Below are 15,959 nucleotides of genomic sequence, written 5' to 3'. Positions count from 1 at the left end.
AGGGAAGAGCGGGATCGAGGGGAGAAGGAAGAGTCTCAGGCTTCTCGAGAAGAGATTGAGTCAACTCGCTAGAGCATCGCGCAAGAACACCAGTCGATAGGAGGAGGAGGCGAGCAACACTTTCGCGGAAGAGGAGAAGCGCGCTGAGCAAGACGAAACGAAATATTTTCGCTTCGAAACAAAACTTCTTCGCAACTCTCTTCTCCCCCTTACCCGCAACATCGCCACGCCCGAACGACCTCGAAAGCAAAACGGTGGCTTCTCTCGTGTGGTGGGTTGACTGGAGTGGATGAGCGTCGTTTGACGATGTAGCAACTCGCAAGCCAACTCTCCACGAACCCAGGGTCGTCTCAAACTAGTGAGGTCTTTCACTTTCCTTCAAACTCGGTGGCAGACTAGTGACTGTTTCGACGATTATGTTAGCTCTCAAGGAGGTTAGCGCGGAAGGAGGAGGCTTCGACCAGCCGAACGCTTTTCTTCGCGGGATTGGAATGCTCGAGGAATCTCCTGGACTTGGATAGAATCGCTTTTTCCCCTTAGTAATTTACGGATCTTCGACGTGCTGCACAATCTCTGTTCGCAACGCTATGATGACCTCGAATCGCTCGCTGCAGCCTTTCCTGAGGCTGAAATCACACACTTCTCTCCTCGGATCTGTCAGGCATTGCAAAGAACTGCCAGTAGAGTAACTCAGAATTGCAAAACTGACTGACGAGAACGAGAACGAGAACACAAGAGACGCGTACAGAAAGTATCGGTTCGTGGTTTTCAAGCGAGAACTTCTTCTATTTCCTTTCTCCTCCTATTCAGAATCTCCTCTTCTTCTGAGCTCACATGACGATGCACCCTCCAGTGTCGTCTGCCTCTCCTTCGGCCTCTCCTTCTGACGTGATATCGAAATCGGATGGAAAGAGGAGATCCAATAATTCGCTATAGGACATCTTCCCGATGCCACCGTCGACGAATTCGTTTGTTTCGGAGTGCTTGCGGTCTCGAAGCTCGCGCCAGCGTTGGCGATAAGATGTCGAGTAATTGACGGACGTCGTGACCTTACATTTCTTGGACTTCGACGAGTTGTCGACGATGTGACGATACTGAGAACAAAGGATTGCATCAGACTGAACGGCTCCAGGTATGGTATCGAGTGACAGGTGCGACTCACCATGTCTGAGAGCGACAAGTCATCTGCACTGGCACTTTGACAGACGCAACGGAGCGAGACGTCGAACCAATCGGGTTTCTCCTCTCCGAGCGAATAGTCATCGCCGAGTGAAGGAAGTTGCTTCGATTCGTCAACGACAAGAGGCGTGGACTCGATAAGTTGTTGAAGTTTGAGCGAAAGCGAGAGAACATCCTTGTCGATTCGAGCGAAAGGTTTCTTCCCCTCCTGGTCCGATTCACCGACCCTCATCCAATCTTGCACATTCTCCACGGGTCGAAAGAGAAGAAGGAACATTGATGAGTTGTTACAGCTTGACGCGAAGTGCTTGAAGAGCTTTTGAACGGAGAAGGCTCTTCGACATTCGCTACATTCGATAAAGAGTGTAGACGATTCGAGGAAAGCTGTGAGTTGCTCATCGGAAGCGAGGATAGGTCTGTCGTCGGTGCGAGGGATCCATAGAGGCAGACGAGGGAGTTTGAGAGGGAGTTTGTCGACGGGGCAGAATTTCGAGGTCGAAGGAACACTTTCCTCTCCGTGTTTCTTTCCATCCTCCTTCAGGTCTTCGGCGAGGTCGAGGTAGGCAGGGACGATCGTGCGGAGAAGCTTCTCGCGGCGATCACGAACGAGTGTCGAGATTTGTTGTCGAGCAGAAGCTGCGATGTCAGGTGGAAGAGTGAAAGAGCTCGAAGGGTTTTGTGATGCGTCGCTGAGAACGGGTTCGAGAATCGGCAATCGAATGTACAAGTTCGAAGGAGGGAAGTATTCTCGGTCGGAATGCTTCTTGACGAACTTTTCGTATTGCTTCTGCAAGATTGAGCGGACGCGTTTGCGACGGTTGTCTTCGAGGACTTGGCGGATAGGAGGTTCGATGGTAGACGAGAAGGTACGATCGGAGAGAGGTCGAGTAGATTTGACTTGAGGGTGGTTGAGGAAATCGTCATCCTCGAATTCACTCTTTTCGAAACCCAGCGCTTCGAAGCGACGTTCAATCCTGCGCAGTTGAAACAATTTGCCTCGTCTCAGCATATGCATGTGATGATGCTCTGTAGAGGAAAGAACTCACTCTTGACGACGACTCGAAATTCTATTCTCATTTTCTTGACTTTTCTTGGTTTTCATCGTCTTCAACCATCCCTGAAGAGCTTGCGCATCCTGTCGGGTTCATCGCATGGGTTGGAGACTTTATGATGTATCTGGTACGAGATCAAGCTTACCTTGTCTCGTAAATCACGATCTTTGTGGAATTCGAAGTACCACTTTTGGAAATCTCCCTCGGGAGTGAGCGATTCGGGGTTTTCCTCGGCTGTGATCGAGGCGTGGAGCATCCTGCAGATCGCTCGCGATGGCGTGAGCGACAGAGCCGGTTAGCGAAGCACGCCAAGGTTAGACTTACCAGTCAGACTTGCGCCGGGCTAAAGCCGCTTCGAGTTCTCCAATCTTTTCTTCATCAACCTCACCACCTCGGTTACGAATGTCTTCAATGTCGATCTGAGTTTGTTGGTTGTCGTCCCACGGCAGAAGACTCGTTGCGGAAGCCGGGAAGTTGGCGTCCAGTTCGGCAGAGATCCTCTTGAAACTCGAGATGTAGTAACCTGACGAGAATTCAAATTACATCAGGATCCTTTCTGCGGAAAGGGAAAAGGATGCTAGTCTCAATTTGACTTGCCTCTATCTGCGCTGTTGCGCTTCAGAGCGACCGTGGGATGCGTGCAGAAAGTCGTGTAACGATTCAAGTCTCGTTCGGCGTTGTTGAATTGGTCCGTTCCCGGCTCGAAGAACTTGTCCTTGTAGCAAGCTGAGCAGATACGAGCACGGAACGACGGATCGACTTTGCCTGCGTTCGATTTCCCGCAACTGGAAAACGAAGAGAGGGAGAATCAGCTTCTTTCTCGACGAACGAACGCGAGACAGGAGACTGACATGTTGCAACCTTTCCAAAACATCAACTCTGCGTATCGTAGATCCGGCATTGGAGAGAGTAGTTCAGGCAATCCAATTCGTAGACGAGCTCGTTTGAAGAGCATCGAAGAAGATTCTCCCGTCACGACTGAACGGAAAGAGTTGTTCGTGTTTGAGAGAGCGAGGAGATCTCCGACATCCAGATGAGTGCAGATCTGTCGAGGAGCGAGGGAGGGAGCAGTTCAATCAACAACTCAGAGAGAGGAGAGAGGAGAGACTCACCTCCCAGATGAGATCCATCGGTAACTCGAGTACACCTTGTAGAGCTCCTTTCCTACCTTTTACGCGTGATTGTGCATTGCGAGCGCGTTTAGGAGGGGGAGGAGCACCTGAGAAAGAGCTTCAATTGATGAGACGATCTCTCGAGTGATAGAGTTGCAGCAGCGCCGAGTGCATACCTTGAGAGTCATCAGTAGTAGCTAAAGAGGGACCCTTGGCCTTCCTAGGCATTTTCGAGGTTGGATGGTGGTGGTAAGAGGGAAAGAAGAAAGGTGTGTCGTTTCGCAGCATCACTCGAGTATCCGATCTTTCTGTTCCTCGCCATTTTACTGCACGGCCAGTGACCAGACGATTCGCAAGGCAGCATTGGTTTGACCCGCTCGTTTGCACTTTGCCGAATACTAGTCACTGGCACCGAACGTCTCCTTGTCGCACGACGACGACTCAAGTGCTGTCCCTGCCTCGCTGCTCCTGACAGCGATATAATTGAGACACTTAGGACTGATGCAAGCAAGGGTCGTCCGAGAAAGCGACACAGAGCCAATGTCTACGGTGTTCGAACGACTTTCCGAATCTTCGCAGACATTCGCTCCACCGAGCTCACCCCCAGCCTCTCTCCCGGAACTCACCAGAACATCGATACATCCTCTTCTCGTAATGAGACCGGCGCGAGAGGGCGAAAGAGGTCATTGCATGACTCGAATAGGCTGTCCGTCGAGAAAGTTTTCGGCATTTTCGACAGTTTGTTTGAACCAAGTTTCGTACTGTGGAGTTTCGACGTAGCCTATCACAGCGAGACACAAGTCAGTGTCACTCTGCGCAGGAGACCTAGAGGTGAGGCGTACCCATATGAGGAGAAAGGACAACGTTGTCGAACGTTCTCAGTAGATGATTTTTCGGTAGCGGCTCGTCATCGAAGACGTCCAGTCCAGCTCCTGCTATCCTTTCATATGTCAAGGCGTAGAGGAGGTCGTATCCATTGATTAAAGGTCCCCTCGAGGTATTGATTAGGAACGCCGTTCGTTTCATCCATCCCACCTCTTTGTATCCCAACATTCCTCTCGTCTTCTCCGACAATATGATATGTAGAGATACGACGTCTGATGTCCTCATCAACTCTTCCAGAGATCCCGCCAATTCAACTCCTGCTTCCTCTGCTCTTTCCTTCGTCAAGTTTGGACTCCATCCCATCACTCTCATTCCAAACGCTTTTCCCACCTGAACGACCTGTTTCCCCAACCTTCCAACTCCGATCAGCCCTAGTGTCTTTCCCTTTAACCCTGTCGCTACTCCAGTCTGCCAGACCTCACCCCTCGACTCAGACGGTCTCGTTAAATTCTCATGTTCTTTCACTACCCTCCTCGAAAGCGCGAGGATTAAAGCCCAAGTTTGTTCGACTGTCCCACTAGCACTTCTCGTCTCCTCCGAATCTGTACCGCTGACGGTGATCCCTAACTCTTTACAGCATTCGAGGTCGATTCCGCGATTTCGCATGCCCGTAGTCGTGATCAACTTGAGGGTTGTCGCCAGTTTTTCGAGAAGGGGTCGATCGAGTTTCGTTCGTTCTCGCATGGCGTGGATCATTGGATAGCCAGAGAGGGTTTCGACGAGTGAAGAGGGAGGAATAGGTTGAGTCAGGACGGTGACTTCAAGCGAGTGAGGCGGCTCAGTCAGTCGAGACCAGTCGGCAAGCGTGGTGGAGGAGGAAGTGTAGTCATCGAGGATGAGGAGCCTCGGACGGCTCATGGTGAGCGAGAAGGAGAGAGAGCGAGGAGGAGAACGTCGGAAAGAGTGGGGGAAAAGGAGGAGGAAAGGGAAGAACAGCGGCGGATCGGTTGCGAGATCGAGGCGATAGGTAGTCGAGATACAGTGGTCGGTCCGAGGGATCCGATAGGAGAGGTCGGGAGGAGAAACAGGACTCGTGGAACTCTTCGCTACCTGCTCATCACTCGCATTCACCTCAAACAGCCCAGTAAGCCCCTCAGATCACCGATGAAACTCAACGCTGACCTATGATCCCATTGCAGTGGACTCTCTACCCTCTTTCGACCTTAGCCGTCTCCTCATCGGTCATACAGCTCTTTCATCTCTTGCAGCTCTCTATTCCGATTCAGTTCCTCAATGGAATATCCCGTTAGCTCTGTATGGATTAGCGACAGCTCAGCAAGCGCAAGTCACCTCTGAAGCGCTCTCGACAGTGAGTTCTCCTTAGCTTTCTCTCCCGCCCTTCCAAGTGGGGGCTGAACGAGCTCGTCCTTGTTTGCGTGGACAGTTCTTGCTCTTGTTCGGAGGATCAGTATTCTTGGATCTAGGCGTGAGTCCCCTCCGAATCCTGAATTCGAGGCGAAATGAGAACCTGACAAAGTTTCGTTCCCGTAGAAACTTCTCTTCGGCAGTTCCCCTTTGACGTTCTTCTTCTTCGTCAACTTCCTGCTCAAGGTGAGTAATCTGGGTCCTCCTCGCTGTCCCTGCTTGCACTAACGAGGGGGAACCGGTGTTCTCACAGCCTTTGACGCTACTCACGGCGCTCACTCAATTACGACAAACGAGTGAGACGAACTTTGCAGGAGCTGGAGCAGGAGGAATGGGAGATCGGATTTTGAATGCGACTTCTGGGTTTCCGCCTTTTGGGCACCGTCAGACTGGGAACGAAACTGGTGAACTCCATTTCATTCCGTCTCCAACATTCTGTATCCTTTGTTGACGAGACGACTTATTCCGTTCCCGTAGTCTGGTCCGCTCCTCCCAACGCCGGTGGTGGTCCTCCAGGATCCTATCAAACCCGATTCTCTCTCGACGACGAAACGAACCGAGATCTCGAATCTGGCTCAACAACAACGGATCCGCTTCACGCACCGCCTGAGGCTCGAGCGACAACGAATCAGAAGAGTTTCGTACCGCCTTCGAAGAAGAAATCGGGAACGACGGCGGCGGCTGAGGGAGGAGGATACCACACACTCGAATAGAATCAAAATGGCTTCTTTGCTTGTTATCATATCAGACCGAATACTGAAGAATAGTTATGGCGTTCCTGTATCGGCTACCGGTTGTGAACAGTCAGAGCGAAGGAGAGGTCTAAACACTCACCGAGTCACGAATTCCGCGAAAAAAGGTCAGCGCTTTGATCGAATTTCTTGCGGATTTTCGTGTCTCTGCAAAGCTCCTGGAGTTGAGCTGCGCTCGACCAATACCACGTAGGAAGCAAACGAAATTGCAACTGTTGCGAGACCGATTCCAGATCATGACCGCGTTTCTCCTTATTCCTCTTCCTCTCTTGACTCAAACTGGCTCGGTCTCACCTCGGAACGCTCGCAAGAACTTTCACGCTACTACACCACCGATCCTTGACCTCGCTCTCCTCTTTCTCCTCTCATCGTCCCCACTCCAGGATCCGATCATCTTCCTCTTCTTCCCCTCCTACCAAGTACTCTTACCTCTCCGTCATGCCCCCACAAATGCCCGCCGAAATCCTCAAACTTCGATCCCTCCTCGCCTCCGACCCGTCTCAGGGCGCGAAAGCCGATGGTGCCTGGGATGAAGCCTGGCGATCGAACGTGACTCCGTGGGACTCGAAACTGAAAGATGTACAACCTAGCTTGAGGGAGTTGATCGAGGAAAACTGGGGAGAGACGGGGATTCGATGGGAAGATTTGAGGCAGGACGAGGGGAAAGCGCTGGTTGCTGGATGCGGTAGAGTGAGCTCTCTCTCCCTCTCATTTCGGAAGTGATGTCGATGAGGCGCTGATGCAGAGCTCGAACGTGGTAGGGATACGATGCGATCTACTTTGCGTCAAGAGGAATCCCTTCGGTCGGAATCGATCTTTCTCCACGCGCTGTCGAAGCAGCCCAAGCGCATCTCGCAACCCTGTCTGGAGCTCCCACGAACGTCTCCTTGTCAGTTCCTTCCGCTTCCAACATTATGGAGTGCGTAGTTCGAGCTGACGCGTATTTCGGACGATCGAAATAGTCAAGCAGCAGATTTCTTCTCCTTTCCTCTCTCAACTCCACAACCCTTCTCTCTCGCTTACGACTTCACCTTCTTCTGCGCGATCCCTCCTGATTGGAGACGGAAATGGGGCGATCGATACGCGGAACTGATCAGAACGGGAGGAGTGTTAATCACGCTTGAATACCCACTCGGTACTCACGATTTTCTGCTGCATCAGTCCGTTCCAAGTGATGGCTGTACTGATACGGTGAATATTCATGAGGCAGATGGAGATAGGGAAGGAGGTCCGCCTTTCTCAGTCTCAGAGGAAGCGTACGAGGAAGTTTTGACGGCCAATTTCGAGTGAGCTTCTTTCCTTCTCGCAGCTGTCCATCGCTTTCAGAACGGGAAAGCTCACGCCAAATATCGCTTGAGTAGGAAGGTATACGACGCTGTACCGACGAAACAAAGTGAAGGCCACGAGAACCGAGAAAAGATTGTCGTTTGGAAACGAAAATAGTCGATTCCCTCATATCGAAGTTGAGCGAAAGCTATTCCCAAAGAACCTCTTCCTTCTTCCGCCTTGAGAGGGTGAGAGTTCGTTGATCCCAAGGGACTTGGCGAAGAGGGTACAGATTGCAACAGAATCAATCGGGAAGTACGAGCAGGAAGAAACGACGAAATGACAGAAAGAAAGGACAAGGTCGCGAGGTCTGCGGTGATTACGACTTGAGCCCGACGCCGAGCCTATCGAGAATCGAGCGAAGCGCGGGTCAAGTGCTTTGAACAGGAGAAAACGAAATCTAGGATCCTCGATAAGTCGTGTAGCTGTGAGGCGCTAGCAGGCAGGGAATGCTACAGAGTGAAACACCTCGGAGTCAGTATCCTGCCAACGATCACGATATCGAAGGAAGAAAGGTGAACGGACTGGTAGTGTTCATCCGGCGATCTCACTTCGAACGGAATCTGGGATCGCGTTACGATTTCAGGCCGTTAGCCGTCGCAGACCTCACAGAATGACCGACACGCAGACTCACCTCGACGAAAGGGTAAAAGGACATCACTCCTCTATTGTTGAAATATTCACTCGTGAAGAAAGTGATCTTAAAAATTCCGACTTCGAGTACCATCCCAGGGTTCAGGAGGGTGCCGCATCGGCCGTCTTTATCCGTGATACTATACTCCGTCACGCAGAGTCAGCCTGGGATCAGGAGGGAAGGGGAGAGGGAGAGGGTTTACCCTTGACCTTGGAGAACGAACCCGCTCGTGTTGAGTCGATCTAAACGGATTCGCATGTCGGGTGCTGGTTTACCCGTGGTAGAATCGAGGACTGGGAGGAGTGACGAGGGAGTGAGAGGTAGAGAAAGTTGAATGAAGGCGAGAGCAGACCAGTCGAGAGCAGAGAGTGAAGGAGACGGAAGTAGATAAGCGGTACGAATGGTAGTCAGCTCAGGTGTTCTCCTCTGACAGAGGGAGGAGGGCAGAGAGGTACTGACCATGACAAGTAATTGGAGAACGTGGAGCTGGAGCTGCAGGACTTTGAGCGACAGACGAACCCGTACTTGGCGTCATATTCGATCTATCGAGGTAAATGTTGCAGCAAGTGAATGGTGAGAGAGAAAGAGTTAGCGAAAGATCCCCCTCCGTTTCCCCGGCAGCCGGCGGCAGGCAGCTTCGCATACACTCAGCTTTCGAAAGGAGGACTCACGGAAGTGAAGGAGGAGGGAGAGCAGTCCTGACTGATGCTTGTCCCCTCTTGGCTTTCTTCGCTGTCGAAGTGGAAGGTCCTCCAGCCCCAGTCTCGACATTCGCTTCTTCATCTCCTTCTCTCTTCGTTCCAACCGCTTCGACACCCCCTTGTGCTGAGGCCTTGTCCTGACCATGGTCTTCATCCCACACTCGCTTCGCCTTGACTTTCTCCTCTTCGTACTGACTGAATTCGCGTTTCGATTCTTCGGGAATTCCTTCGCATTGCGTCAGGACGTGCGCCTTCATACGAAAAGGTTTCGGATGCTCTGACTTCCATTCACAATAGTTGCAGGTCGCGAGGGAATGGTCTCCTGTAGGTTCATGGTTGAGGTGAGGGTCGAATCGGATCAAGTACTAGAGTGGGAGAAAAGGAAACCAACCTTGGAAGAATTCCCAGACTTTGTCTCGAGGTCTACCACCCTATCGACACACTCGACTCATGAGCTTTCGGAACAGTATCGAAAGGAGCAAGACTTACTCGCTTTCGTGCATCCTGCGTCGGCTGAGTGACCCCGTTCCCTCCGTTCTCTGGACTACTACCTACTCCTCCGACTCCCCACAAATCGTCTTCTCTCTCTACGACTTCAGACTGAGCGGTTAAAATTGGACCTTGGAAGGAGGCGGAGCGTCTAGTTGAAGTAATTGAAGCACGGTTCGAAGGGGAAGAAGGACGAGTATTGGTTGAAGTCGAAGGGACAGCTTGTTGATCGTCAGGGAAATAGTTCGCACCAGAGTCTCGTTGCATGTTTCGCTCGATTGACGAAGCGACAGCTGGAGGCGAACGAACAAGCCTGGAATTTCACCTCTCTGCATTTTCTCCGTGCGGACTTGCCGACGACAGCGCTCGTTCCCTGCTGACGATCCGTGCTTTCTTTGTACACGACCCGCTTTGCTTCTCACTCTCTGGCTTCGGTTTACTCGCTCGGCAGTGACTCGTTGATGCACGACTCGCAGGCTGATTCTCGGTTCTCTGCACTCCTCGCCGCCTCTGATCCCTCGAAGCACCCGGTAGACCATCTCTCGACATTCCAACTACTACGGTCTCGGCTTGCACTCGTCCTCGGATCGAACCCGTGGCATTGGAGTGAGTACTTAGGTCTTTCTTCCACGTTACGTTCGCTGACCTGCTCCTTTCGCTTGGCCCCGCAGCAATTATCGCCCTTTCTTCCCTCGAGTTCGCCATCTCCTTCTCCGAGATCATACACGACTATCTAGACGCCTCTAACTCTTGTCATTGTACCTCAACCTGCGAGCAATCAGAGATCTTTGAAATCCTCGATTGGGCTTCTCTCACAATCACCAGTTAGTCCTGCCCCTCTCACGTTCTTCTCCTTGGTTTTCCCGCGTACTGGTGACTAACCATCTGACTACGACTCGTAGGCCTGTTCCTCCTCGAGATACCCCTCGACCTCCTCGCATTCGGAATCGCGTATTATCTCCCACGCGGCTCGCCTCATTGGTTCCTGCATCTCTGCGACGCCCTCGTAGTTATCGGCGCATTCTTACTCACGGTCAGCTCCGGGGTAAGTCCCTCTTCCCCGGCGAACGAAGAAAGGCCAAGCTCGAAAAGTTCGAAAGATCCTGACCTCACTCTGGTTCGTCTGACAGGGCCCCCTCGAATCGGTCGTCTCGCTGTTAATCGTCCTGAGGTTATGGAGGATTCTCAAACTCGTATTGAGCCTCGAAGTAGGGAAAGAGGAGTTTACAGAATCACGAGAAAAGCGGGAGAACAGTCAGAGGGAAACGCCTGAGGGGAGATGTATAGTGTCGAGACGTGGAGGATGTACAAGGGACAGTGAAGAGGAAACAACGAGTGGGGAAGAGGGATATTGGAAGGAGGAAGTGAAGAGGCTGAGAACGAGAGTGAGGGAACTCGAGAAAAGGAATTTGGGATCAAGGAAAGGTAGCGAACAGTGAGCGATATAGACAGAGACGGGAGCGAGAAAGTGAGAGACTGAGAATTCAGAGAGAGGCGCGGATGGGGTCGGAGTGAGAGCGTCTGAACGAGGAAGACTTGTTCGCAGCGACACAGAGGTTGGATTTAGCGGGAGATAGTCGGGGCGATAGTTTGAGACGATCCATGATCAGACGAAGACGGAAACTGTACAAGCGAGAAAGGTTGTACGGTGGGAGACTCGTGAGAACATGAAGTCGGAAAAGTGAAACGTGAAAAACTTACAACTTTGTCGAGTACGCTTTCTAAGACTCCGACCCTATGGAGGCGAGCCTCCTTCCTTTGTTCCTCTCCTTGAATATCGTTGGCTTGGAGGTATCTGAGCAAGAAGGGTTCAACGAGATGTCCTAGGTGTCCCTCCATATCGTTCGCGAGATGACGAGATTTGATCCAGTACTCGTCCTCTACTTCCGCAGCATCGATGAACTTCAGCTGAGTGTACATGTCGATTCAGCAAATATCAGCAAACTCGAGGTCGCGGATAAAGAGAAAGGGTGAAACGAACCGCTTCTTTGTAGCAGACATTTGCGTAACGACTCGCCCAATGTGCGTATTCTTGTGCCCGGATCTTAGCTCGCAGTTCTTTGGTTTGTTTGTGATTTTGATCTGGTTTGTGTGAGAACCTGTGAATAGCGGGCTAACAAAATTGAACAGAACGAGTTTGTCATTCTGCTTCATGAAAAGCTCGAGCTTGAAAGGTACTTACATGGTCTCCTACAAGCCCGTCGAGGAACTTGGAATCAGGGATAGGTGGAAAAGAGGGTGGATCAGGGGATCCCGACCAAACGTGCCTCACGACTTGTGACACAACTTGTCGCTTCTCTTTGGGTTGACGCCGACGAACTGCGAATGCTGACAACCTATCCAACGGCGAGCGGAATCTCGAATCTCTGAGGCCACTTCCGAGGTGTGAGCGCAAATCAACACAACGATGAAAGAAGGGAACTCAACTCAGTCTGATCGGAGCTGCTGGCCCGTGACACATAATCGATAGAGGCCCTCATGCTCCTAGGCCGTCGAATGGATGACATGATGGTTCAGCTGGATCGGGAAGGAAGAAGCAAGAGCAAGGATCCAGAAGCGCAGGGTTCCGAAATCACGAGCCCTACCTCCGGAACTTCGCCGCGGACGATTAAAGCGGAACGAGCGTGAGATAAGCACAATGACGCGAAGCGGGGCCAAGAGCTCGGCGAAGAAGGCCATAGGCCGACAACGGCGACCCAGAGAGAACGAAAGGAAATTGCGAAAAGTACCGTACCAACGACAGACGAATAGTACACGAGGGAGAGCGAGCGTAGCGGAAATAAGAGCGCGGGGGGGAGAAGAGTTACAGGTCGAGGCCAGCTCGTCGAGCGTTCGAAGGTGCGATTACCAGTAGGGAAGTGGGCGAGGATCGACGAGAGTTCTCGAAGAGTCGAGGAACGAGTCGGGTGAATGATACGAGGAAAGCAGGAGGGGTCTAAGGCGGATGCTTTGGGGCAACGTAGGTAGGGTCGAGGTGATATCGAAGGCGGAGATGCGCTGAGGAAGTGGGAAAATACGTTGCGCAGACGACGACGATTCAGCAATTCATTCCGATAGAACGAGAGAGAGGAGACTGTAACTCACTTTGATCTCAGGTAGCTGGTCACGCGCAACTGGATCCGGATCCGATGAGTCGAGTTCGAATTCGTCGAGGAGGCTTTGCAAGTTTGCCAATCGATTCCGACTGATTCGAGCGCGATCGTCTGTCGCAACGTCTGAGGCTCTGAGGTACTCGTGTACGAGAGGCCTCATGACGTCGACGTAGAATTCTTCGTATCGCCGTGACTTGACGGCATCGGATTCCACTTTGAAGTTTCGACGAACGTGGTAATGATGCTCGTCCATCGCTGCCTTGACGAACTCGCGCTAAGTTAGGCAATCCCAATGTCAGAAGAGCACTCGCTGCTGTACAAGAGAGAGAACTCACAGCTTTCTTGTGAAACAGCGCGGCAGTTTCCTTCGTCCACCTCGCGTAGTGTCCCTTCCTGATCTTCGCTCGTAGTTTCCGTGCTTGTTTATCGTGTTCAGGTTGTGAAGAGCTTAGCTGATGTATCTCGTTCTAATGAGGATTTGGGAAAGTTGTCAGCGTTCAGTTTCTTGCGGGGATGAGATGAGATGGCTTTGTCGTGCTCACCGACTCTGACATGAACTCGTCAAGGACCTCGTAGGTCGGAACGGTGGGGAAAACGTCGGTATCACGAGGCTTCTTAGACCAGAAAGGCATGGAGGGAGGAAAGGAAGAACATGCGAGAGACACGAGAAAAGGTCGCCTTACCTTCGCCTTCAATTGTCGCGATCAATGTGAATTGGGAGAAGGTATCGGAGTAACGTTTCCATTTCGTCGGCGTCCTCCACCTATTGAGCTCGCGCTTGATCAAAGAGCGGTGCGAGCAGATACATAACGTGGAAATTTGAGTTGAATTCCGAGCGAGAATGGGCGGAACTTACTGCAACTTCCGATCTGTATCGATTGTATGCCTAGTATCTTGCGAGCAGGTTTCAATGACGATCCAGACCGCTGAGGACGAAGAAGAGGAGAGTTGGAGGTAGCGAGCCTGATTTTGTGGGAGTGAGCAAGGATCCTCCGTCACCTGTCCGCGGGAGGGGAAGCGGTACTAGCCATAGATGATGTGATCGATCGAGCATATGGAAGGGTCTGCGAAGAAGGGTCAGGGGAGCTTGCCAGACGAGAGACAGCGGGTGAAAGATCTGAGCGACAAGTGAGTGAGAGCGGAGCACTGGTCGAGTTCTGGCGCGGCTACTAACTGGATGATCGCTGTACGATATTCATCAGCAGGCAAATGACGAAATCGAGTGAATAGTTCAAAAGAAAGATCAAGCGAAATTCGGAAATTGTTTGAAGTCTGACTCGTTCCCTCTCGATCGATTCAGCCAGGTTCTGTCGGGTTAGATACGATGGTGAGCTCTTGATTGTTCCAGCTCAGCCCTATCGTCGCAAGCTGATCAATCCAGGAGTGTAAGGCGATGTTGTCGGAATCAGTCAGTAAACCTAACGTTCACAAGAGGATAGAAGGGCTAGCTACCAAACTACGAAGAAGGTAAGTACACACTCTCTCCCCCTGAGCTCCACTGAATCCGTGTAGTCGAGCTGACTCTCGTTTCTCTCGTTTAGACAACTTGTCGGTTCTCGTCAAGTCGCGCTCGAGGTCGTACGGCTGCTACGAGAGGTCGTAGCGAGTGCGAAATTTTACTCGTTCGAGCAGTTGATCGGGCATATCGAAGAAGTAGGGAAGGTTTTACAGGATGCGGGTCCGAAAGGTCAGTTCTATTCTCGCTTTCCTTGTTGTCGATCCGCTTCTTTCGTATTCGCGATTCTCCTTCCTTGCATCTCCATTGTCACAGATGGGCAGCACGGGCGGAATGTCGCAAATACGAAAGAACTGGCTCGAGAGTAAGTATCGCTCGGAACCGGAATTGACATAATTTCTCTCGTAGAGCTCGTCGTAACGAACATGTGTCGACGTATTTGCGTCCTCATGCGAGAAGAATACGCTACCGCCCTCTCCAACCACCTCGACACCTCCGATTCTCCTTCCTCTTCCCCTTCAACTCCGTTCGTCCCTCAAACTCCCGCCGTCGCAGGAGTCCCAACCGAACCTTTCTTTCACCACGACCGAGACCTGATCGGTCAAGCAAAGAGTGGTGCAGCTCTAGGAAGCATGTTTGATCTGCTAGGACACAAACCCACTCCCGAAGGAGTTCCTCAAGTAACTCCTCGAGGTTCAACTTCTCTCGTCTCGTCTCCGGCTAACTCTGCTCCTCCTTCTCCGAAACAACCTTCTTCCCCTTCTTCTTCGACGATCCTCGGACAGAGGCCGACGTCGAGACCACTAATCGATACGTTGGTTTTGAGGGAGGACGAATTCTCGAAACGTAGTTTTCATTTGAAACCCGTGTTTATCGAGGCGATTCAGGAATTGATGGATGAGGTGGAAATGACTTATCGAACGGTCGGGGAACAATCAATAGATCATATTCATTCAGGGTGAGCTTGAAATCGTCTCTTTTCTTGCGAATATGTCGGAAGCTGATGATCTGTCATCTCTCTCTTACCTTACTCTCGACTCGTACTATAGAGAATTCATTCTCACAATCGGTCACTCGAAAACCGTCGAAGCTTTCCTGAAAAATGCCGCAAGAAAACGGAAATTCACCGTAATCGTTGCTGAAACCGCTCCATCGTAAGTCTTTATCCCTTGACCCCTCTCATCACTGCATCGACTGACTCGCTCTCCTTCGCATGTGACTAGGTTCTCCGGACGAGAAACCGCCCTCGCCCTCTCCTCCGCCAATATCCCAACGATTCTAATCCCCGATTCAAACATTTTCGCACTCCTCCCCCGCTGTTCGAAAGTTCTCCTCGGTCCTCACGTCATCCTCGCCGATGGAGCTCTCCTATCCGTTTCCGGATCTTTACCTTTATGTGTCGCGGCAAAAGCTATGAGAGTACCCGTCGTCGTCGTTGGAGGGATGTTTAAATTCAGTCCGGTGTATTTAGGAGAAGGGGGCGCGTTGAATTGGGGTATGAGGGATTTGAGGAGTCCGGAGGAAGTATTGGGATTGCAACAGAGGGAAGGGGAGGGAGATGGAGAAGGAGGAGGAGGGGAAACGGAAGTTTTGAATCCTTATTATGATGTCGTTTCGGCGGAATTGGTCAATCTTTACATTAGTAACCTGTGAGTACATCCTTCTCTCCTCTCTCTCTAATGTAGATCAGAAGACTGACGATGATTGGGGTGATACAGAGGCGGACATCCTTCTTCTCTACTGTATCGTTTGTTGAACGATATGTACGGGTCATCATGAGGCAATGGAATCCACACTCTTTGCTCCTGACGTTGGAGCCTTTCGCCACGCTGTTCCAAGGCCTTGGACTTCTCGGAGAGGAGAGGATTTGTGTGAAATGCGGATGAAATTGACTTGACAATCTCCTAAGAACGGGT

At 51.5% G+C, this 15,959-nt stretch overlaps 8 protein-coding genes across 8 annotated transcripts; 4 read left to right on the top strand and 4 right to left on the bottom strand.

The window, feature by feature from the left end:
• Positions 1-830: 830 nt before the first annotated feature.
• JCM6883_003490 (F-box protein) lies at positions 831-3,571 on the bottom strand (the record flags this gene model as incomplete). Its single annotated transcript, XM_076630196.1, has 9 exons — positions 831-1,094; positions 1,163-2,153; positions 2,226-2,314; positions 2,377-2,488; positions 2,556-2,729; positions 2,825-3,016; positions 3,083-3,276; positions 3,344-3,450; positions 3,520-3,571. The coding sequence occupies 9 exons, from the start codon at positions 3,569-3,571 to the stop codon at positions 831-833; spliced, it is 2,175 nt and encodes a 724-aa protein (XP_076489954.1).
• A 455-nt stretch (positions 3,572-4,026) lies between these two features.
• On the bottom strand, positions 4,027-4,924 carry JCM6883_003489 (D-2-hydroxyacid dehydrogenase family protein; the record flags this gene model as incomplete). The annotated part of the gene is made up of 2 exons (XM_076630195.1): positions 4,027-4,124; positions 4,186-4,924. 2 exons carry the CDS (start codon positions 4,922-4,924, stop codon positions 4,027-4,029), a joined length of 837 nt encoding a protein of 278 aa, XP_076489953.1.
• A 139-nt stretch (positions 4,925-5,063) lies between these two features.
• JCM6883_003488 (uncharacterized protein) lies at positions 5,064-6,306 on the top strand (the record flags this gene model as incomplete). The annotated part of the gene is made up of 7 exons (XM_076630194.1): positions 5,064-5,087; positions 5,309-5,312; positions 5,368-5,537; positions 5,613-5,654; positions 5,720-5,779; positions 5,847-5,997; positions 6,071-6,306. 7 exons carry the CDS (start codon positions 5,064-5,066, stop codon positions 6,304-6,306), a joined length of 687 nt encoding a protein of 228 aa, XP_076489952.1.
• A 477-nt stretch (positions 6,307-6,783) lies between these two features.
• On the top strand, positions 6,784-7,788 carry JCM6883_003487 (uncharacterized protein; the record flags this gene model as incomplete). The annotated part of the gene is made up of 5 exons (XM_076630193.1): positions 6,784-7,035; positions 7,107-7,234; positions 7,308-7,480; positions 7,556-7,631; positions 7,707-7,788. 5 exons carry the CDS (start codon positions 6,784-6,786, stop codon positions 7,786-7,788), a joined length of 711 nt encoding a protein of 236 aa, XP_076489951.1.
• A 283-nt stretch (positions 7,789-8,071) lies between these two features.
• JCM6883_003486 (hydroxyisourate hydrolase) lies at positions 8,072-9,762 on the bottom strand (the record flags this gene model as incomplete). The annotated part of the gene is made up of 8 exons (XM_076630192.1): positions 8,072-8,123; positions 8,197-8,234; positions 8,306-8,444; positions 8,508-8,598; positions 8,765-8,847; positions 8,977-9,328; positions 9,398-9,437; positions 9,496-9,762. 8 exons carry the CDS (start codon positions 9,760-9,762, stop codon positions 8,072-8,074), a joined length of 1,062 nt encoding a protein of 353 aa, XP_076489950.1.
• A 194-nt stretch (positions 9,763-9,956) lies between these two features.
• On the top strand, positions 9,957-10,863 carry JCM6883_003485 (uncharacterized protein; the record flags this gene model as incomplete). The annotated part of the gene is made up of 5 exons (XM_076630191.1): positions 9,957-10,101; positions 10,167-10,319; positions 10,398-10,540; positions 10,626-10,749; positions 10,814-10,863. 5 exons carry the CDS (start codon positions 9,957-9,959, stop codon positions 10,861-10,863), a joined length of 615 nt encoding a protein of 204 aa, XP_076489949.1.
• A 195-nt stretch (positions 10,864-11,058) lies between these two features.
• Positions 11,059-13,219, bottom strand: JCM6883_003484 (uncharacterized protein; the record flags this gene model as incomplete). The annotated part of the gene is made up of 5 exons (XM_076630190.1): positions 11,059-11,118; positions 11,197-11,403; positions 12,580-12,861; positions 12,923-13,054; positions 13,130-13,219. The coding sequence occupies 5 exons, from the start codon at positions 13,217-13,219 to the stop codon at positions 11,059-11,061; spliced, it is 771 nt and encodes a 256-aa protein (XP_076489948.1).
• A 761-nt stretch (positions 13,220-13,980) lies between these two features.
• Positions 13,981-15,822, top strand: GCD7 (translation initiation factor eIF2B subunit beta; the record flags this gene model as incomplete). The annotated part of the gene is made up of 6 exons (XM_076630189.1): positions 13,981-14,054; positions 14,129-14,274; positions 14,452-15,001; positions 15,093-15,197; positions 15,267-15,692; positions 15,762-15,822. The coding sequence occupies 6 exons, from the start codon at positions 13,981-13,983 to the stop codon at positions 15,820-15,822; spliced, it is 1,362 nt and encodes a 453-aa protein (XP_076489947.1).
• Between the last annotated feature and the right edge of the window lie 137 nt (positions 15,823-15,959).

The sequence above is a fragment of the Sporobolomyces salmoneus genome (assembly GCF_050403485.1).
Source record: "Sporobolomyces salmoneus JCM6883 DNA, S_salmoneus_JCM6883_v1_ctg8, whole genome shotgun sequence".
Lineage (NCBI taxonomy): Eukaryota > Fungi > Basidiomycota > Microbotryomycetes > Sporidiobolales > Sporidiobolaceae > Sporobolomyces > Sporobolomyces salmoneus.
This window is presented reverse-complemented; position numbering and strand designations above follow the sequence as displayed.